Raw genomic sequence first — 22992 nt, 5'->3', positions numbered from 1 at the left:
TCTCTTTAAAAAGTGATGAGATTATATGTCATGTATATGTCTCTCTGTCTCTGTCACACACACANCACACACACACACACACACACACACACACACACACACACACTAGGAGATTTGAGGCAGATCTCATTGCACAGTGACATTCAAAGAGCCCTTGCAGTGAATTGGGTGTTTAAGACACGGGTTTAAGTTTAAAGGACATTATGGTAGTTTTCCTTTTCTTACACAGAAACAGAGGTTAAACAGGGTAATAGGAGACTTAACACAATAAGTTAGGAAGTTTGTTGTTTTAGAAAACCTTTGTATAATCAAGACATTTAATTAGAGGTGACACTAGAGTCCTTGAACTAGGCAAATGCTAAGATATATAGCTGCTTACATCTAAGTCTTTGCCTAAATATATCCTACATGCATTTCTTCCCTTCCTGTCCTATCTCCTGTACACCAGCTCCGCCCCCTAACAAAAGAGAAACAACTGTGAGGTTTTCCAAATCTTTCTTTCTGTGAGTGTAAGTAACTCTCCAGGTTTGAATGCAGTTATCCTTACTGATTTATTTACTTTTTGACATAACATGGTCTCTTGCTTTCCTGTTTATAATGTTTTCTTCATCATAGGCTTAAAATTTTCTAAAGTGTGTGCAGGGTGTTATTAATCTAAAGTCCCTGCTTTTTAGTCATTAAGTGAGTATCTACTTTGCTAGGCCAAGAGCCAGAACTGGGGATGTTGAGATGATAAAACGCACCTCGACAATTGCAGGAGGAGCAGACATGTACATGATAAGTGGTATGATATATTTTTAAGTATCGTTTTTGGAGAACATTTTAGAAGTCTTTCTACAAAGACACTTTAAACTGCTTTTCTAAGGAAAAGATTTTCCAAAGAGATTTTTTTGAAATTTAAGATGGAGTTGAACTTCATGCCCACTTTTATGAAGACAGTATTCCTTAGTCTTATGCCTTTTCTGACGTGCATTTTATTATTAGGCCAGTTTTAATTTTATGTTGTTAATTTTAGTCCCTTCCAGATATGCAGCATATTCAGGAAGAAAACTTACCCTCCCCACCACTGGGTCCTCCCAACTATCTGCAAGTGTCCAAAGATTCTGCCAGTACTAGTAGCAAGAACTCTTCTTGTGACACGGATGACTTTGTTTTGGTTCCACACAACATCTCGTCAGACCACTCATGTGAGAATTTTTTCTACTTGTACACATTATATATTTCTTACTTTGCTAGACTAGCTTCTATTTTTAACCTTTATATCACGCTCTCTTGTGTAGGGCGCCTTTTCAGACGGTCGCCGTATTTAGTGGTTTGAATGCCCAGAGGTATGTAGCAGCTGTTCTAAAATCAGTCACCTTGCATAAAACAGTAACTTTGGATTCTAAAGGTAGATGAAAAGTTTACATAGATGGTAGAAATATAAACAGAAAAGCCAGCAGAACAAGAGAATTAAAATTTAAGGAAAGGAATTAAAGGAACACCTCTTTTACAAAACAACCGAAGAGTCAGGGAAGTTTACAATCACTCCGGATGCCCTTCAGAAGATCCTAGCATAAGGTCGGCAATGAGCTGTGTAAATGTATAGCAAGAATTTTTATAAAGGAAGCGGAATCCAAGTTGGCTAAATATAGTCAGGGCTCTATGGAATAATGAAGGGCACCAGGAAACCTTCAAAAGAGAGAACTAGACAAAACCATTAGAAAAAGGAACTATGATTTGGTTGTGCAGGAACTGGATCAGAAAAACTAGAAACTTGATTACTTTGACATTTAAATGGTCTCAAGTTGACTGTGCAGGCATAGCTGGTTGGAGAAGTGTGTATCCAGAGGTCTGTCGAGTTGTTTGTCAAATACTGGTTTAACACTGCCATTGGGAGGCACTGTGCTAGCTGCTGTGAGGGCCTCCGGAGCGAGCGCACTTGAGCATTTATTTTATGGACACCACAGCAGGAGTAGATGGCAGTTTACGATTCGTGCTCTCCCACCTCAAAGTCACCTTTAAAAATCATCCAGTATACGTGGGTGGTTTTATTTTCTTTTATTTTTAAAAAGTAAACGCTAAGTGTTCTGAAATATTTCAAACACGAGGTAATACACCAGATACTCAAATCACCGCCATGCTAATTTTGTCACCATTTTGCTGTATTGTTTCAGATGTCTTTTTTTAAAGATATAAAATGCTGTAGGTATAGCTAACGTCCTTTTCCTCATTCTACTCTTGCCAGAGGTAAACTCTTTCTGTAGGTTTTTTTTATACTTCTACATATGGCAGTATCTATAAATAACGTACAGTTTTCTTGTGTTTATACAGTTTTAATGGTATGAAGAACCTTTCTGTAGTTTGTTTTTTTAATCCATGGTTTTGCTATGAATCTAAATAAATATCTAGGTGTGTGTCTAGTTCATTTTAATATCTGAATCTTATAATACAACTAAACCACAGTTTATCCATTTCTGTGCTGTTGGTTACCTGGATTATTTCTGTCTTTTCACTATTCAAAATGTATTATAACAGATGTCTTTGGATCAGAGTTCCTTCCACATGGATCCTCTAGAGATTTTCAGCCTCAAATCTACAAAGTATTGGTTCACACAATTTGTAGGAAGTTGTAGGCCTCTGCCATGCTGTCCCAAATGGTATAATGGTACCTTCTAAAGAGAAGTCTTTAACTTTATCTGGAATTCAGTCTTGTAGATGGAATAAGGTAGAGATCCTCTTATTGAATATTCCTTCCTTTCTTTATTGATAGGCAATTCCAGATTTGTCACAACCAGGTTTATATAAAGGATTGAACTATTTTTTTTAAGGTTTCCTATTTCATTGGTCTATTTGTCTATATTATTATCATTTTTAAATTTGTGAGAGTGAGAGAGAAAGAGATTGAGATTGTGGGGAGGGATGATGGTAGAGAGCATTCTAGTATTTTTGGAATCACCTTGGCTATTCTTGGCCCCTTTTATGTCCATGCAGTTTAATTTTGGCTTGACAAATCCTACAAAAAAACATTTGGGGATTTTGATGGGAATTGTGTTGATTTTATAAGACCTATTGAGGGGCAGTTAATGATCTTTACCATACTAAATTGTCAAATCAAGAGTATGTGTTTCTCTTTAATGTGTTGTGGTACGTACTCATATTTTCCTATCTAAAGGACATTCACATCTTTTGTTTTATTCTAGTTACTTTTTTTTGTGCTTGTGTATTTGAAAAACATTTTTTCAAAACTACCTCTGTCAAGGTCTTTGTGCCTCTAAATCTCAGGGGTCATTTCTTGGTCTTCATCTTTTTGATGTACTTAACTGTTTGTTGCAATGTAGTTGCAAATGGCAAGATTTCCTTCTTTTCGATTGCCAAGTAATACTCCATTGTGTGTGTGTGTGCACGCGCACACGCATGCGTGCGTGTATATACAGACACACCACATCTTCTTTATCCATTCATCCGTCAATGGACATATGGGCTCTTTCCATACTTTGGCCATTGTCGATAGCGCTGCTGTAGAATTGGGGTGCATGTGCCTCTTTGAAACAGCACACCTGTTTCCCTTGGATAAATACCTAGCAGTGCAACTGCTGGGTTGTAGGGTAGTTGCATTTTTAATTTTTTGAGAAACATCCATACTGTTTTCCAGAGTGACTGCACCAGTTTGCATTCCCATTTTTGTTGAGCTTTAAGAGCTTTTTGTATTTGGGATAAGAGCCCTTTATCAGATGTGTCTTGTAAATATTTGTGCCCAATCTGTGGCTTGTCTTCCATTCTCTTGATGTTGTCTTTCACAGAGCAGTTGTTTTTAATTTTAATAAGTTAAAATTAATCATTAAATTTAATGATTAATTAAATCATTTAAATCAATTTATTTCCTTCATGGATTGTGTTTGCTGTTGGTATCATGACACACAAGGTCCTCTAGGTTTTCTCCTATGTTGTCTTTTACAATGTTTGTAGTTTTTTGTTTACATTTAGGTCTGTGGCCCATTTTGAGTTAATTTGTTTTGAAAGATGTAAGGTCTGTATCTAGAATCTTTTTTTGGTCTGCGGACGTCTGATTGTTCTAGCACCATTTGTTGAAGACTGTCTTTGCTCCACTGTATTGTCTTTGCTCTTCTGTCAGAGATCAGTTGACTATATTTATGGGGGTCTATTTCTGGTCTCTTTATTCTGTTCCATTGATCTGTTTGTTCTTTTGTCCATACAACAGTGTCTTGATTACTGTAGCTTTATAGTAAGTCTTGAAGTTGGGTAGTATCAGTCCTCCAACTTTGTTCTTTTCCTTCAGTATTGTGCTGGCTATTATGGGCCTTTTGTGTTTTCCATTTAAACTTTAGCATTAGTTTGTCAATGTTGACAAAATAACTTGCCAGGATTTTGATTGGGATTGTATTGAATCTATAGATCAAGTTGGGAAGAACGGACACGTTGACAACATAAAGTCTTCCTATTCAAGAGCATAGAATATCTCTCCATTTATTTAGTTCTTCTTTAATCTCATTCATCAGTTTTGTAGTTTTCCTCATACAGATCTTGTATATATTTTGTTAGATTTATATCTGAATATTTCATTTTGGGGGATGCCAGTGTAAATGATGGTGTGCTTTCAATTTCAGATTTTAGTTGTTTATTATTGAGATAGGGGAAAGCAATGTACTTTTTTTTTTAATGTTTTTTATTTATTTCTGAGAGAGAGAGACAGCGTCAGTAGGGGATGGTCAGAGAGAGAGAGGGAGACACAGAATCTGAAGCAGGCTCCAGACTCTGTGCCAACTGTCAGCACAGAGCCCGACACGGGGCTCGAACCCACGAACCGTGTGATCATGACCTGAGCTGAAGTTAGACGCTTAACCAACTGAGCCAACCAGGCGCCCCAGCAATTTACTTTTTAAATATTAAACTTGTATCCTGCAACCTTGCTTGAATTACTTACTAATTCCGGGAGGTTTTTTGTGTTTTTTTCTTTTTTCTTTTTTTTTTTGTCTTTTTTTAACTTTTTGAGATTTTTTTACATAAATAATCATGTCATCTGCAAGCAGTAGTTTTGTGTCTGCCTTCCCGAGGTGTATACCTTTCATTTCCTTTTCTTATTGCATTTGTAAGGACTTCCAGCGCAGTGTTGAAAAGGAATGGTAAAAGAGGACATCTTTCACAGATTATATGAAACTGTAATAACCAGAGTCCACAAAAAAATCAGTGGGGGGAGGGCACCAGGTGGCTCAGTGGGTTAAGCGTCCGACTTGGGCTCAGGTCATGATCTCACAGTTTGTGAGTTCGAGCCCCACGTCCAGCTCTGTGCTGACAGCTCAGAGCCTGGAGCCTGCTTTGGATTCTGTGTCTCCCTTTCTCTCTCTCTGCCCCTTCCCCACTCATTCTCTGTCTCTCTCTCCTTCAAAACTAAATAAACATTAAAAAAAATTTTTTTTTTAATCAGTGGGGGGGAAAAAAAGAAAAGAAACAAAAAGAATGTCCTTTTTTTTTTTTTTTTACCTGATCTTAGTAGGAAAGCTTGGAGTTTCTCACCATTTAATATGATGTTAGCAGTAGCTTTTTGTAGACATTTTTTATCAAGCTGAGATAGTTCTCCATTCCTAGTTTACTAAGAGTTTTTATCACAAATGGTTATTGAATTTTGTCAAATGCTTTTTCTGTGATTTTCCTTTTAATATATTAATGTGATAGATTACATTAATTTTAGAATGTTGAATGAGCCTTGCATACCTGGGATAAATCCCATTTGGTTATGGTGTATAATTTTTTTATACATTGTCAGATTCAATTTGCTAATATTTTATTGGAGATTTTGCATCTGTGTTCATGAGAAATGATTGGTCTGCAGTTTTCTTGTAATCTCTTTTTATAGGTAATGATGGCCGTATAGAATGAATTAGGAAATACTCTTTCTGCTTCTGTCCTCTGAAAGAGATTGAAGATAGAGATTTGGTATGATTTCTTATTTACATGTTTGGTAGAATTCACCAGAGAACTCATGTGGGCCTGGTGCTTTCTGTTTTGGAAGGTTATTAATTATTGACTCAATTTCTTTTAATAGAATAGGACCAATGAAATTGGTCCATTTCATCTAGGCTGTCAAGTTTGTGGACCTGGTATCCCTGCGTTATCCTTTTAATTTCAGTGGGATCTCTAGTGGCGTCCCTTCTTTCACCAGTGATATTCGTACCTTGTATCCTCTTTTTTTTCTCTTAGTTATCCAAGAAGCTTATTGATTGTTGTGTTTTCAAACTTATTTAGTTCAAAATATCTTAAAATTTTCTCTTGAGATTTCCTCTTTGACCAGTTTGTTATTTAGAAGTGTGTTTTAAGTTCCCATGTATTTTAGGATTTCCAATTATCTATCTGTTATTGACTTCTAGTTTATTACTCTTGCGGTCTGAGAGCAAACATTGCGTGATTTCTATTCTTTTAAATTTGTTAAGGCATGTTTTACGGCCCAGTATGTCATCTGTCTTGGTGAATGTTCCACATGAGTTTGAAGAAAATATGTTCTCTGCTGTTGTTGGATGAAGTTGTCTGCAGATGTCAATGCTTTCTAGGTGATTGATGGTGTTACTGAGTTTAACTATGTCCTTACTGATTTTCTGCCTGCTGCATCTGTCTTTCTTAAAAAAATTTTTTTAAGTTTATTTATTTATTTTGAGAGAGTGTGTAAGCAGGGAAAGGGCAGAGAAAGAGAGAATCTCAAGCAAGGTCTGTGCTTGATTCCTGAGCTGGAATCAAGAGTTAGATGCTTGGAGGGGCGCCTGGGTGACTCAGTCGGTTGACCGTCTGACTTCGGCTCAGGTCATGATCTCATGGTTTGTGGATATGAGCCCCGCGTCAGGCTCTGCGCTGGCAGCTCAGACCCTAGAGCCTGTTTTGGATGCTTGTCCCTCTCTCTCTGCCCCATCCCCACTCATGCTCTGCCTCTCTCTCTCAAAAATAAGTAAACATTAAAAAAGAACAAAAAGTCAGATGCTTAGCCAGCTGAGCCACTTAGTCACCCCTGGCTCTGTCCATTTTTGAGGGAGGGGTATAAGTGTCCCAACTATGATCGTGGTTTCACCTATTTATCTTGTAAGTTTTTGCCTTACATAGTTTGACGCTCTGTTGTTAGGGGCATGCATACCTGTTAGGTAAGAATTGTTGTGTCTTCTTGGAGCATCTATATTTATGTAAATATAAATGTATCACTGTGTATTGCCCTTTTTTATTCCTGATAACTTTTCTTACTTTAAAGTCTGCTGTGTCAGAAATTAAAGCTATTCCTGCTTTCTTTTGGTGTTAGCACAGTCTATTTTTCTCTACAGGTCTACTTTTTTAATCTATGTGTGTTTATATTTAAAGTGAGTTTCTTGTAGACAACATATAATTGGGTTCTGTGTTTTAACCCAGTCTGAAATCTGTCTTTGAATTGGTATATTTAGACCATTGACATTAAAAGGTTTATCTATATAGTTACATTAATATCTAACATATTTGTTAACTGTTTTCTATTCATCATCCTTGTTCTTTGTTCCTATTTTTGTCTTCCACTCTTTCTGCCTTTTATGGTTTTAGTGAGCATTTATTACTCTCTTTTTCTTTCCTTAGCATATCAATTATACTTTTTACTTTCCTTTAGTGGTTGGCCTAGAGTTTGTAATATACTTTTGTAACTAATCCAGGTCCACTTTCAAATAAACTATCATTGCGTGGGTAATGTGAAATACTTTATAATAATAAATCCTAATTCCTTCCTGCCATCCCTCATATCATTGCAGTCATTCATTCCAGTTAAACATAAGCATACGTAAGCGTATACATATATATGTAAGACATAAACATTAAGCATACATAACTGAATATACTGTTGCTATTATTTTCTCAGCAAATCCCCTCAGCAAAGATTTGAGAAAGTCTTTATTTTTCTTTCACTTTTTTTTTAAGTTAATTTATTTATTTTGAGAAACAGAGAGCAAGCATGAGCTGGGGAGGTACAGAGAGAGAATCCCAAGTAGGCTGGAGCCTGACATGGGGCTCGATCCCACGAACCATGAGATCATGACCTGAGTCAGAATCAAGAGTGGGACATTCAACCAACTGAGCCACCCAGGAACCCTTTTCCTTCACTTTTGAAGAAGAATTTTGCAGGATACAAAATTCTAAGCTGGTGGTTTACTTCTCTCTCAGTACTGTATTTCACTTCACTCTCTTCTTGCTTGCAGGATTACTGAGAAGTCAGTGTGATTCTTACCTTTGTTTATATTTATGGTGTTCTTTCTCTTTGGCTTCTTGCAGAATTCTTTTGTCTTTACTTTTGATTTTCTGTAATTTGAAAACGATATGCCTACATGTAGTTGTTTGGGGGCATTTATCCTGCTTGGAGTTCTTTGAGCTTCCTGAATCTGACATTCATTTAGGGAAATTCTGAGTCATTGTTGTTTCAGACATTTCCCTCTGTTCCTTTTGTTCTTCTCTGTCTGGTAATCATGTTACATGTTACACCTATTGCAGTTCCCACAGACCTTGGATATTCTGTGGATTTTTAAAAGTCTTTGTTCTTGTTCTATTTGTTTTTCAGTTTTTTGAGAATTCTGACCATATGTTCTCTAGCTCAGAGCTTCTTTCCTCAGCTTGTCCAGTCTACTAATAAGCCTATCAAAGGCACGCTTCATTTCCATCACAGTGCTTTTTAATCTCTGGCATTTCTTTTTGCTTCTTTGTTAGCATGTCCATCTTTCTTTTCATACTGCGTATCTGTTTTTGCATGCTGTCTACCTTTTCCATTAGGACCCTTAGTATTTTAGTCATAGTTTTAAATTTCCAGTCTGATAGTTCTTTTTTTTTTTTTTAAAGATATTTAAAAATGTTTTTTATTTATTTTGAGAGAGAGAGAAAGAGAGATAAGGGGGGAGGGTCAGAGAAAGAGGGAGAGAGAGGATCCTAAGCAGGCTTCATGCCATCAGTGCAGAGCCCGATGTGGGGCTCGATCCCAACTGTTGAGATCATGACCTGAGCCAAAATCAAGAGTCAGACACTTAACTGACTGAGCTACCCAGGTGCCCCTCTAGCCTGATAATTCTAACATCCCTGCAAAGTCTGGTTCTGATGCTTGCTCTGTCTCTTCAGACTGTATGCCTTGTGACTCTTTCTTGATACTCATATGGGATGTCCTGGGTAAAAGGAACTCTGTGAGGAGGCCTTTAAGTAAGTAGGAGGGGAGTAAGTAAGCAGCAGGCCTGGAGGAGGAGGAGAATGTTCTGTAGCCCTGTGATTAGATAGATCTCAGTCCTTTAGTGAGCCTAGGTCTCTGGTCTGTGGGCACAAGTGTTTCCCAGTTTCTTTCTCCTGCCTTAGGTGGGACAGAATGGCTGTAGGGGATTGGGGTTGGGCATCTCCCTGCCCCCAGGTCGGTTAGCTCTGAGTAAGTGGTTTCCGCTGAGGGCAGGCCTTGTTAAGAACAGAATGCTCAGACCTATTTAAAAATGGTCTTTTTTCCATTATCTTACCAGAAGCAGGAGAGGATTTTTCTCTGGTATTTACTGTGAGCTTCTGAGTTCCTGGAGGTGAATCTGGCAATTTCATGAGCCTATGAATGGGTCCTCCTGGAGATGTTATGTCTCAGTTATGTTATGTCTGTTAGTGATCCTCTAGCAACTTGTCAGTCCCGGTCCACGGTTTTCTACCCGGGTCTCATTCTCTGAAGCATTTTGCGGGTCAGTCTCTTGTCACGTAAGCCACAAGTCCCCATGTTTGTCTGTCTCTCTAATCCCAGGGCATCAGTTCGCCCTTCGTCCTCCTCTCTCTTTCGGATCCAAGAAAAACTGTTGATATTTCAGTCTGTTTCAACTTTGTTGTTGTTGTTGGGATGGAATGGCAACCTCCAGGCTTCTTACATGCGAGATGATGATAGGAGCCAGAAGTCCTATAGGATCTTTAAAACATGTACACAATTTAAAAGTAATGATCTAAAACAAATACCTAAATACACTCCTGATTTTATCTCTTTTGTCAGACTTTACATTTTTTTCCCTTATTGCTCTAATTTTAGGGAAATTTCCTTGATGTTTTCTTTCACTGAGTTTTTCATTTATGTTATTTTAATTTTCAGAAGCTTCCCTTCTCCCTTTAAGAATTGTTCTTATTTCAGGGTGCAGTATTTTGTTTTATCTGAAGACATTAATTATATATACATCTTTTAACCTTTCTCTAGAAAATATTTCTTTTCTTTTCTTTTCTTTCTTTCTTTTTTTTTTTTTTTTTTTTTCCCTTCCCCAGGTTGTTTGGGAGTCTGGTTTTCAGATTGGACTCCTTCCTTGGGTGTTTGGTGGTGGTTGTGCACTCATAATTAGGAATGGAAAATCAGAATGTTGTTTGAAAGCTTTGTGAGTGGTGGGTCTGAAGGACAGATGACATGGCTGAGTCCTTGCCTTGCCTTGGGATGCTTCCTTCTTGGAAGGAAGGAGGGCCACTCACATCTCCCAGAGAAGACTCCCTGATACGATGTGGGGGAACCTTCTACTGGCTAAGGATTCTGTCTTCTTAGGTCCCCTAAGTCAAATAATGCTTATCAGCTTTATAGCTTCTAAGTTTTTGTGGCTGCTGACTTTTTGCCCTTGTAAGTTTAGGCTCTTTTCTCTCCCTCCCTAATATGATATCAAAATAACAATATAATTATTAAAATCTTTTTATGGGAGGTGCCTGGCTGGCTCAGTTGGTAGAGCATATGACTCTTGGTCTCNCTTAAAAAAAAAAAAAAAGCAAACAACTCTATGGGTCTTTTTGTCCTTAGGGTAATCCCATTAGGGATGTTCAGTCACATTACTGAGCTTTAAAGTCACTTGAAAGAATTCCCTTCTGGTGATAATACAGATACACTGATACGTGGTTATGAATGATAAAATGTTATTGTGGTTTACTTTTGATTTCTAGGGATTTTTTCTTTTTCTTTTATTTTCTTTCATGATTATGTATGGCTCCAAACTTAAAGCTACAGAACCAAGTACACTTAGTGAAATGTAGCTTCTATGCCTACCCCATCTGCCCTGTTCCCATGTTGGCAGCTATTTTCTTTAAACTGGATACCTTCCTTCCTTCCTTCTCATTATTCTCTTATCCTGATTTATTTTGCTTTATATTCCTTACCATGCCTGACACTATTACCTTCTTTCACTACTAGAATGTAAGCTTCAAGGGAGCAGGGACTTGAGATGTGCTAACATACATTTCTCAATTCTTATTTAGGGCCATTCAAGGGATATTTGCGTTCACTTTCCTCCCTTTTGAGTGTAGGTTAGCAGTGTACTTTATTTTTTAAAAATGATATTTTTGCTGTGTCATATCAACACATTAATTATACCTTTACAGCCATTTATTTATTTGTTTCAAGTTTATTTCTTTTGGCAGAAAGTATGTGTAGGAGTAGGAGATAGGGAGGGGGGTGAAGAGTGAGAGAATCTCAGGCAGGCTCCTCACTGTCAGTGCAGAGCCTGACTCAGGGCTTGAACTCATGAACCATGAGATCATGACCTGAGCCGAAATCAAGAGTCGGACGCTTAACCTGCTGAGCCACCCAGGCGCCTCGCCTCACGTTTACAGCCATTTAAAAATCACACAGACCATGCGATACAGTGGACATACCAGTGACGAGGAATGAGGGGCCCCTACGTTCTGAGCTCAGCTCTTCTCACACATAGATGATGTAGGAGGAGGTGAAGATGGCCTGTGGCACACGCTGCTGCGTCTGAGAGGCCCCAGCCTCCCCACCTTGCTCAACAGCCCATTTAAGGCAGAAGAGCGTTACACAGGAGGATGGGGGGCTCCAACGCTGGAGTGAACTAGACTCTGTTTATGGTCAGTTGTGCTGGAATGCGACATGCGTGTTCCTGAAAACTACCACACTGAAAAAATTGCTCAATAAAAACCACAGAGTTAATGAGCAAATTGGAATTAGGGGCATAACACTCCAAACATTGATGAGTGACATATTAAAAAGAACATGATTAAAACGTTAGCACAGTTTTCTGTGCATGTTAAATGGTGAAGAAATACATAACATTGAAATAAGTATGACACTTTACCTCAAAAAGACCTGATTGTTTCTAGAAATGGGCATTGAAGAGCTGCAGCCTGTGAAGTCAGCTGGTGCGCCATCTTCAGTGTTTGTGCTCCTGGTTTTTACCTGCTTTTACTCATGGAGGAAACTGCAACATAAGCAAACGGTCGATTTGTTTTGTGCTCAGATTTTTCCTAATAATCATGTTGGAACAATTTACATCTTGTAAGCAGATGGTAGAGCAGAACTGACGGCATTTGTGTCTCTCTCCTTTAGATGATATGCCAACGGGAACTGCTGGCAGACGCGCTTCGAATGAATTCTTGGTGTGTGGAGGGTATGTTTACATGTATTAAATGAAAAGATTGCTCATATTTTGATTGTTGTGAGGAAAGTTAGGGAACTTTGACTATGTTCTTGATTCTTAAATTTTATTTTGTTTTACAATGTGTCATTTTTTTAAACAAAGTTTAAATTGTGACAGAACACAAGAAATCTGTCGTTTTGGCCGTATTTAAGCTTACAGTTTAGTAGCGTTAAGTGTATTCACAATGTTGTGCTCTTCTCCAGAACCTTTTCATCTTGCAAAACTAAAACTCAGCACTCGTTACGTTATAGCATTCCCCGGTTCTCCCATCACTAGGCCATTCTACTTTCTGTTTCTATGAATGTGACTACTTTAGATACCTCAAAAAAGTAGACTATACAATACGTGTCTTTTTGTGACTGGCTTGGTTCAATATCATAATATCTTCAAGGTTCATCCATGTTGTAGCATGTGTCAGAATTTCCTTTTTAAGGCTGAATCGTATTTCAGTTTACATATACACCATGTTTTGTTTACCCACTCTTCTTTCAGTGGACATTTGGATGTCTCCTACCTCTTGGCTATTGTGATACTTCTGCTATAAATGTGAGTGTGCAGATATCTGTTTGAGACCCTGATTTCAGTTATTTTGGATATGTACCCAACAGTGGGGTTGCTGGATCGCATGGTGCTTCGACCTTAATTTCTTGAGGAGCTGCCATGCTGTTGTCCTTAGTGGGTGTGCCGTTTGCATTCCCACCACCAGCGCCCCAGGGTCCTGCTTTCCCCGCATCTTCAGTAGCACCTGTTACTTCTTTTTTTTTGGGGGTGTGATGTGGTTTTGATTTGCAGTTCTGTTCATGAGTAGTGGTTTTGAGTGTCTTTTCATATACTTGTTGGCCATTTGTATATCATTGGTTGTTGAGCTGTAGGAGTTCTTTATATATTTTAGATATTAACCCTTTATCAGATATATGATTTACAGATGTTTCCACCCATTCAAAGATTATCTTTCCAGTCCTTTGAACATAGAAGTTATAGAATTTTATGTAGTCTCATTTTTCTATATTTTGGGTTTTTTGTCTGTGTTTTTGATGTCTTTTCAGGAAATCATTGCCTAATCCAGTGTCACGAAGCTCTTCTCTGTTTTCTTTCGGAGTTTTGTAGTTTTGGGTCTTATATTTAGATCTTTAATCCACTTTGAGTTAAGTTTTGTATATTGTATAAGGTAAGGGTCCAACTGCATTCCTTTGCATGTGGGTATCTAGTTTTCACAGAACAATTTGCTGAAGACACTGTCCTCATTGAGTGGTGTTGGTATTCTTGGTGAAGATCATTTGTCCATATATGCTAGAGTTTGTTTCTGGCCTGTCTGTTCCATTCTGTTGGTCTGTGTGTCTGTCATTGTGCCAAACACATTGGTTTGATTACTGTAGATTTGAAATATGTTTTATTTTTTAAATGTTTATTTTTGAGAGAGAGACAGAGTGTGAGCAGGGGAGAGGCAGAGACAGGGAGACACAGAATCTGAAGCAGTCTCCAGGCTCTGAGCTGTCAGCACAGACCCCGACACAGGTCTCAGGCCCATGAACTGTGAGACCATGACCTGATCAGAGGTCAGATGCTTAACCAACTGAGCCATCCAGGTGCCCTGAAATATATATATTTTTAATGTTTATTTTTGCAAGAGAGAGAGAGACAGAGCATGAGCAGGGGAAGGGCAGAGAGAGAGGGAGACACAGAATCTGAAGCAGGCTCCAGGCTCCAAGCTGTCAGCACAGAGGGCAACATGGGGATCGAACTCATGAACCTCAAGATCATGACCTGAGCCGAAGTCAGATGCTCAACTGACTGAGCCACCCAGGGCGCTCCTGAAATATGTTTTGAAATTAGGAAGTATGAGACCTCCAATTTTGTTTTTCTTTTCTCTAAATTATTTTGACTGTTCAGGATCCCTGCAGATTACATGTGAATTTCAGGATAGATTTTTCTATTTCTGCAAAAAATGCCATTGAGATTTTGGTAGGGGTGGCATTGATCTATATAGATGACTTTGGGTGGTATTGACATCTTCACAGTATTAATTCTCTAGTCAATAAGGATGAGATGTCTTTTTAAATTTCTTTCAGCAGGGCTTTGTAGTTTTCAAGTCTTTCACCTCCTTGGTTAAATTTATTTCTACGTGCTTTACTCTTTTTGATACTGTTGAAAATGCCACCCAGGTGCCCTGCTGAATGCATTAGTTCTAAAGACCTTTTGTGTGTGAAATCTTCAGGATATTCTACATTTAAGATCATGTTTCCATGAACAAAAATAAATAAATAAATTTCCTTTTTCCATTCAAGTTAATGCCTTATATTTCTTTTTTTGTGCCTAATTGCTCTAAGAGTTCTGTGTTGAATGAAAGTGGTGAAGGCAGGCACCTTTGTCTTGTTCCTGATTATAGAGAAAAGGCTTTCAGTCTTTAACCATTGAATATGGTGTTAGCTGTGGGCCTTTTATATATGGTATTTGTTATGTTGAAGTAATTTTTCAATTCCTAGTTTGTGGAATGCTCTTTTAAAAATTGTTTTTATTTAGAGAGAGCACACAAGCTGGGGAAAGGAGTAGAGGGAGGGAGAGAGAGAATCTTAAGCAGGCTCCACACTTGCTGTGGAGCCCAAGGGGCTCAATCATAACCTGAGCTGAAAGAGTCGGATACTCGACCATCTGAGCCACCCAGGTGCCCCTGTTGAATGCATTTTATCATGAAAGGATGTTGGGATTTTGTCAAGTGCTTTTTCTGCATAGACTGATATGGTCCTGTGGTTTTTGTCCTTCATTTCATTGATGTAGGAATGTTATAAATCACATTTGGTCATGGTATATCATCCTTTTAATGTGTTGTTGAATTTGGTTTGCTAATATTTTGTTATAGATTTTTACATCAAATTTCATCAGGGAAATTGTTCTATAGTTTTTTTGTTTTTGTAGTATCTGTGTGTGGTTTGGTATTAGGGTAATGCTAAACTCATGGAATGAGTTTGGGAGTGTTTCCTCCTCTTTAATAAATTGGAAGAGTTTGAGAAGTGTTGATGTTTTGTTTTAATTTACTATTATTTTATTTATTTTTTGAGAGAGGCAGAGACTATGTAGAAGTGGGTGAGGGGCAGGGAGAGAGGGAGACACAAAATCCAAAGCAGGCTGTAGGCTCCAGGCTCTGAGCTGTCAGCACAGAGCCCGATGAGAGGCTGAAACTCATGAACCGTGAGATCATGACCTGAGCCGAAGTCCACATTTAACCGAATGAGCCACCCATGCACCCCTGATGTTAACTCTTTAAATGTTTGGTANGCTCTCTCTCTCTCTCAGAAATAAATAAAAAAACATTAAAAAAATGTTTGGTAGAACTCATCATTGAAAGTCTTAGGCTTTTTCTGTTGTTGGAAGGTTTTTGATTACTGATCAAATCTCCTTAGTTATAAGTCTGTTCAGATTTTCTCGTTCTTTATCATGAAGTCTTGGTAGCCTATGTGTGTGTAGAAATTTATCCATTACTTCAGGTTATCCAGTTTGTTGGCAAGTACTTATTCATAGTGTTCACTTTATAATCCTTTTTTATTTCTGTGGCATTAATTGTCATGCTCCTTTCTCTTTTTTTTTTTTTTTTTTAATATTTTTTATTTATTTCTAGGAGAGAGAGAGAGAGAGAGACAGCGTGAGCAGGGAAGGGTCAGAGAGAGAGGGAGATACACTCTGAAATAGGCTCCAGGCTCTGAGCTGGCAGTCAGCACAGAGCCCGACGCGGAGCCCAAACCCACGAACCACGAGATCATGACCTAAGCGAAAGTCGGACGCTTAACCGACTAAGCCACCCAGGCGCCCCTGTCATGCTCCTTTCATTCTGATTTTGAGTCTTCTCTTAGTTAACCTAGCTAAGTATCAATTTAGTTAATCTTTTAAAAATGCCAACTCTTGTTTGATTTTTTTTCTATTTCTCAATTTTGTTTATCTCTGCTCTAATCTTTATTATATCCTTTTGTTAGCTTTGGGTTTAGTTTGTATTTTTCTTTTAATTTGTGTAATGTTTATTTTTGAGAGAGAGAGGAAGAGAGACAGAGTATGAGCAGGGGAAGGGCAGAGAGAGAGGGAGACACAGAATCGAAGCAGGCTCCAGGCTCCGAGCTGACAGCTCAGAGCCCAATGCAAGGCTCGAAACTACAGACAGCGATTTCATGACCTGTGCTGAAGTTGGACACTTAACCAACTGAGCCACCCATGTGCCCCATAGTATGTACGTTTTCTCATTTGAGGAGTAAAATTAAGTTTCTGATTGGATTTTTTTTAATGTGAGCATTTACAGCCATAAACATTTATCTTAGCACTACTTTCAGTGTATTCCATAAGTTTAGGCGTGTTGTGTTTACATTTTCATTGTCTGCAAGTTATTTTCTGATTTATTTCATAATTTATTCTTTGGCCTATTATGTGTTTAGGAGTGTGTTGTTTAGTTTCTATGTATTTGTGGATTTTGTAGTTTTCTTTCTGCTGTTGAGTTCTAGTTTTTATCCATGGTGCTCGAAATCATACTTTGTACAATCTTTTACAATTTCTTGAGATTTGGTTTGTGATTGTGGTCTGTCCTGGAGAGCATTTCATGTGCACTTACGTTCTTCTCTTGGTGGGAGGGGTGCTTGGTGTATGTCTACAAGATCCAGTTGGTCTAGAGTGTTGTTCACGCCCTGCTTCTTTATTGATCTTTTATCTGGTTGTTGTATCCATTATTGAAAGTGGGGGCATTGAACTGTTCAGCTATTATTGTGGAATTATCTGTTTCTCCCTTCAATTCCGTCAGTATTTGCTTCATCTATTTGGGAGAGCTGATGTTTGGTGCATAAATATTTATAATTGTTATATTATCCTGGTTCAGTGACCCTTTAATCACAATACACCGTGTCCTTTTTTGTCTCTTGTGACAGTGTTTGACTGAAAGTCTCTTTTGTTTGCTATCAGTATAGCTGCTCCTGCTTGTCTTCTGGTTACCATTTGCATGGAATCTCCTTTCACTTTCAGCCTAAAAGGGGAAGATAGGTTACTGTCATTTTGTTACTTTTATGTATGTCTTGTGGCTTTTTGGTCCCTCATTTCCTCTTTTGCTACTTTGTGTTTTGTTGATCTTGTTGTAGTGACCTGCTTCAGTTGCTGTTTCCTATTGTGTGTATTCTATAGATATATTCTTTGTGATTACTACTGGGACTACGTGAAATATCCTAACAGTTACAACAATCCCATTTAACTGAAAACTTCAATTGCCTGCAAAAACTCTACTCCTAATGGACAGTATGGGCATACACTACCCCCACTTATGTTATCCATGTCACAAATGGCATCTTTTTATGTTCCTTTTTTTTAATTTTTAATATTTATTTTTGAGAGAGACAGAGCAAGAGCGGGGGAGGGATAGAAAGAGAGGAAGACACAGAATATGAAGCAGGCTTCAGGCTCTGAGCTGTCAGCACAGAGCCGAATGCAGGGCTCAAACCCATGAGCCGCGAGATCATAACCTCAGCCAAAGTCAGATGCTTAACTGACTGAGCCACCCCGGTGCCCCTATTCCTAATTATAACATAGTTTTATGGGGTTTTGGGTACGTTTGTCTCTTACATTGTGTACAAGAATTGGGACATGCTGATCTTAAAGGAGAAAGAAAAATAGCAATAGCAGGACTACATATAGCTCTGAAAGCTTCTGGTCTGTCATCAGTCTATTTCCCTCTGCTTTGAGAACAGCATGTCCCAAATAGGAGCTGTTCTTGCAACCTACTTCCCAGGATTTGTGGCAGGAATGCCCACGCAGGGAGTGTAGAAACAGGACCAGCGAGAGGTAGTATGTTGGGAAAAAAAGTACAGTGTACCACAAGATATTAAGTGCATGTGAAAACAGAAATTACTAAAAATACATTAAAATTATGCTGTGTGCAAAAATAAAATGGTTTGATGCAGGTACAAGACAAACTGTTTGCAAAGCCGTTAAAACTTTGCACCGCCCTATCCCCAAACTGAGATCTCCTATGCCAGTCGGTGCAGTGTTAGCAGTGTGTCTCATTCTTCCTTAGAACCTCACTTTTGTTGAAATTACTTTGAAGTATTTAACTGTATGTCTTTCCAGGAAAATTTCTGACCCCTACACAAAACTGACTCATTTCAATAAAATAAAAGTGTATTGTATTTTGGGCAGCCTAGTATTTCTAGTATTCCATGCAGGTCAAAGATGACTTTCCGCATAGAGAATCCTCTGAGCTGCTTTACCTAGTGGAGGTGGAGGTGGAGGTGGAGGTGGAGGTGGAGGTGGAGGGGCCGTGCTGGAGGCTCAGGCTTGCCTAGACGGTCCCTCTCCTCCTCTTGGGCCTGATGAAGTCAGCTAATGGTTACATATTGATAGGAATATAAAGCTAGACAGAGATGTGGCTGTAGTGGCCTCAGCTAGCTGGTGCTCTGGGAATTTCTTCAGGGAAGACTTGGTAGCCTGAGCAGGTCTACTTGAAGGTTCTGTCCAGAGACTGTCTGACACCACATCTCCAGGACACCTGTCCTGGCTGTTCAACTCCTCATATGCTGGGAGAGGAGTCCTTGGGATTCCCTGAGAGAGATGCTTTGAATTATGTATGACGTTGCTAAATTTACTTCCCAGGGTACTTTTATTCAGCTTCTAATTTCCCTTTGGTGAAAAAGTATTAGAACTTGACAATGTATACGTTAAAGGAAATTCCCAGATGTGCTTATTTCACTAAGTCTTTACTAAGTCATTGAATTGAGACAGTAGAAAAATGACATTGCTTCATTCACATTCTGATCCTTGATGGCTGTGCTGGCTGTTTTCCTGAGGAACTTAGGCTCGAAGGCCTGTGCGACCTCTGGGTTACAGGCAACCACAGTTGGTTAATGAAGTCTTGTAAACCTGTTTAGTTTCCACTAGTAGAAGTTTTTGGTTTGATTTTGTTTCATTTTCAGGTTGTAGGTAAACCTCACAATCAGATATATAGATATTAAAAACATAAATTATTGTATTTGAAAGATACTTAACATTGCGCTCGAGCGTAAGGTATGTGTCAACTATACTTCAGTATGGATGCATGGATGGGTAAATACATGATACTTAATGGGAATTACCTAAATGAGAAAATAGAGTGAGCTTATAGACAAAAAGCTAGAAACAGCAGTCCTGACTATAGCATATGGTTAATACTAAAAGTTTCGTTTTCTTGCAAGATGGGAAGTCAAATAGTTGTTGCCCTCATTTCTGTGGCTCAAGGAAGTTGTCTCCAGTTCTTTTGGCCTGTTCTTCAGAGTTTAAAGGTAGATGCTTAAGCTTCAGCAAGTGTACCCACAGTCCAGGAAGGAGGAAGGGTGGATATAAGACTTCCACTTACATTTCATTGACCAGGAAAGATACATGACTACTCATGGCTACGAAGGAGTCTGGGATGTGTCATAATTTCACTGAGCAAATTGCCATCTTCTGTAAAGTTTGAGTTCTGTTAGTAGGAAAGAGTGGGTGACTAGATATTGGAGAGGGCAACTAACATCTCTGTTACAGATGAGATTTTATTTAAATAGGAAATGCTCTCATGGTTCATAAAGCTCTAAAGTGACACTTTGAAGAATATTATATTGTTTGTTAGATAAGTATACAATCTCTTTATAGCTGTAATATTGTAATTTGAGAAAAGGTATTAGATTCATGTGGCTTTTTTGGAATTATACGAGGGCAGAAGAATGAAATAAATCATCTTTAAAGGCTCAGTACTGTCCCTGATGTGTCAAGACAGGTTGCAAATTGAATTGAAAGTCATCCAAGGATATCCTGTTTCTGAATTTATGAAAATCAAGGGAAGAGGCTATTACAGAAACCCAATACTAACACCTCACCGTGTGGACCTCAGATCAGTAATGTGCTTTGAGAGTTGTATAGTGTTATTTGCAATCTTTTTAAAAGTCAGAAGTTCTTTGGGAAGGCTTACTGCATTCATAACTTTCATAAACATTCCGGTCATCTCTGCTCTTGAACTTCCTGTTCTTTTACCCAGCATATTTTCCTAGAAGTATTTTTTTCTCTCACATAATAATGAATAGCAGAATGTGAGCATATGAAACTGAGTTTTGCTAACCTACGGGCTTTCCCTGTTGTTGTAGAGGAATGTTTTTCCAGTTCTTATTTCAATTCTTAGTCCTCAATAAGCATCTGAATGCCTGGAGAGTCTTTTAAATGACTAATGTGATTTTTTTGCCTTATATTTTGTGGTCATTTTTTATTCACATAGAAACGATCATTTGGCCTCTTCTAGAATTTTCTCTAAATATCACCAATGTGTCAAATGAAAGAAAAACAGACTTACTTGGATTTTTTTTTTTTTTCAATAAATTATGGTTGCAGGCAGTGCCAGCCTACTGTGTCACCTCACAGTGAGACAGCACCCATTCCGGTTCCTACTCAGATAAGGAATTATCAGCGCATAGAGCAGAATCTTACATCTACTGCCAGCTCTGGCACAAATCTACATGGTTCTCCAAGGTAAGCTAGTATTTTTTTTCCTTCCTTGTTTTTTAAAAATTATGTTGTTATTATTGAAAGATCTGTTATTTTCCGGGATGCCTGGTTGGCTCAATTGGTGGAGCCTGAGACTCTTGATCCTGAGATTGTGAGTTCAAGCCCCATGCTGGGTGTAAAACTTACTTAAAATTAAATAAAATCTTAAAAAAATTTTTTTGCCCTAAGAAATAGGGTAGAGACTGCATCCATTAATTAGTACAAAATGCTTTTGAAAATAATCAAAATCAAAAAGACCTCTTGGATGTTATAAAATATAACTGGAACAAATAAAAATAAATGTTGGAAGACAAAGTTGAGCCATACCTGAAATAGGTGAATGAAATAAAGAAGATGGAAACTATGAATAAAATATATACTTCAGGGGTGCCTGGGTGGCACAATCGGTTAAGTCTCTTTCTCTCTCTCTCTTTTTTTTAGTGTTTATTTTTGAGAGAGAGCGAGTGTGAGCCTGGGAGGGGGAGAGAGAGAGAGACAGAGGATCTGAAGTGGCCTCTGTGCTGATAGAGGTAAGCCTGATACAGGGCTTGATGCAGGTCTCCATGTGGGGCTCAAACCCAGGAGCCATGAGATCATGACTTGAGCCAAAGTCAGATGCTCAACCAACTGAGCCACCCAGGCGCCCCAGGTGTCTGTCTCTTGAACTGAGTTCAAGTATGACTTCAAGCCCTACATTGGGCTCCACACTGGGCATGGAGCTTACTTAAAAAAAAAAAAAACTCCAAGTATTAATTAGTATAGGCATTCCAGAAAGAACAAGTAAAATGGTGAAGAAGAAAATTTCCAGGACATAATCAAGAGAAAGTCTTCTAGAATTGGAAAATATGAGATTTTAGATTAAAAGGGCCCACCTAATATAGAGCTCAGTGAATGGAAGAAGATTCGTAGAATGTAAACTGAGAAAACTTCTACAAAGAGCATTTTGGCATATTATTATTATCTGTGAAGATTATTAATGGGTATATCTTTCGAACCCAGTACTTTAACTTCTGGTAACTTATTATACAGATATACAGTCCTTGCCTGTGTATGAAGTTGCATATATACAGGTTGTTGATTGTTACAGCAGCACAATCGTATGCTATGAGAAAGAAGCCAAGTTCCCACTGGTGAGTGACTGATGTAAGGTTCATCTGTGACAGTAGAGCACCTTCCACAAAAAGAGGAAGGAAGCGCTCTGTGTGTTAAGGTAGATAAATTTCCAAGGTATGTTTTAAAATGACAGAAGCAAAGTGATAACAGAATTAGCAGTGGTTTTCCAAGGGTGGTTCATGTGTGGCTCCCTCCCAAAAGGTCTGTGAGGCCAAAGCCATTTTCATCATGATACTGGGACACCGTTTGCTTTCTCTCACTGTGTGGCACGTGCACTGATGGTGCAAAAGCAATGACGTGCAAACTGCTGGAGCTTTAAGGTGCATCAAGCTGGGGGCACCCAACCACTCTGTGAGTTTTCGTATATTTTAACCACCACACACTGTGGTACCAAGGAATGTCTTCAGTGAAGCCATGAAAGTTATTATTTCTCTTTAAAAATGCCACCTCGAGGGGCATGTGGGCACAAAGCACTTTTGCTGCAGGTTGGAGGAGTTCTCTTAAGGAGAAGCTCTCATGTGATTTAGTTGCAAGGTGAACCATAGCCCCTTTTTCATGGAGCGCCATGTTTTCATGAAAGAACAACTGAAGAACCCCGCTGTGGGTGTCTGGCGGCCATTAAGTTGAAAAGGAGCCAAGTCTGCCACTACCTAGAAAATAAGTGACCTAAAATGTGAGCTCATGAGCAAAAATTAGAGTTTTTGAAAGCTGTGATCGACAGCTTCTGATATGCCTTGACAGCCATTTCTGTTAAGATTCGTGGTGATATTTTGGTATGAATGTGACTTTTTGATACGGTATGATGTAGTCACCATTTGGAGTATAAACCAACATTTTCAAATGACCAAATGTTTAAAAATCATGCATAGATAAAAGATCCAATCCAGGGACTCCTGGGTGGCTCAGTTGGTTGAGCGTCCAAGTTCCGGCTCAGGTCATGATCTCGTGGTTTGTGAGTTCGAGCCCTACGTCGGGCTCAAAA

General features: G+C 38.6%; 1 protein-coding gene across 1 annotated transcript in view; it reads left to right on the top strand.

Moving 5' to 3' along the window:
• The window catches only part of ULK2 (unc-51 like autophagy activating kinase 2), an 83916-nt gene that overhangs the window by 34793 nt on the left and 26131 nt on the right, over positions 1-22992 (top strand). Inside the window, exons 14-16 of the mRNA XM_077746704.1 lie at positions 1016-1187; positions 12302-12362; positions 20745-20882. Of these exons, the coding sequence (XP_077602830.1) occupies positions 1016-1187; positions 12302-12362; positions 20745-20882 (371 nt within the window). The remainder of the gene's footprint in view (positions 1-1015; positions 1188-12301; positions 12363-20744; positions 20883-22992) is intronic.

Source organism: Crocuta crocuta, unplaced genomic scaffold (assembly GCF_008692635.1).
Source record: "Crocuta crocuta isolate KB4526 unplaced genomic scaffold, BGI_CrCroc_1.0 scaffold139, whole genome shotgun sequence".
NCBI classification, from domain to species: domain Eukaryota; kingdom Metazoa; phylum Chordata; class Mammalia; order Carnivora; family Hyaenidae; genus Crocuta; species Crocuta crocuta.
Note: the sequence above shows the minus strand (reverse complement) of the source record. Positions and strands in the feature narration are given on the sequence as shown.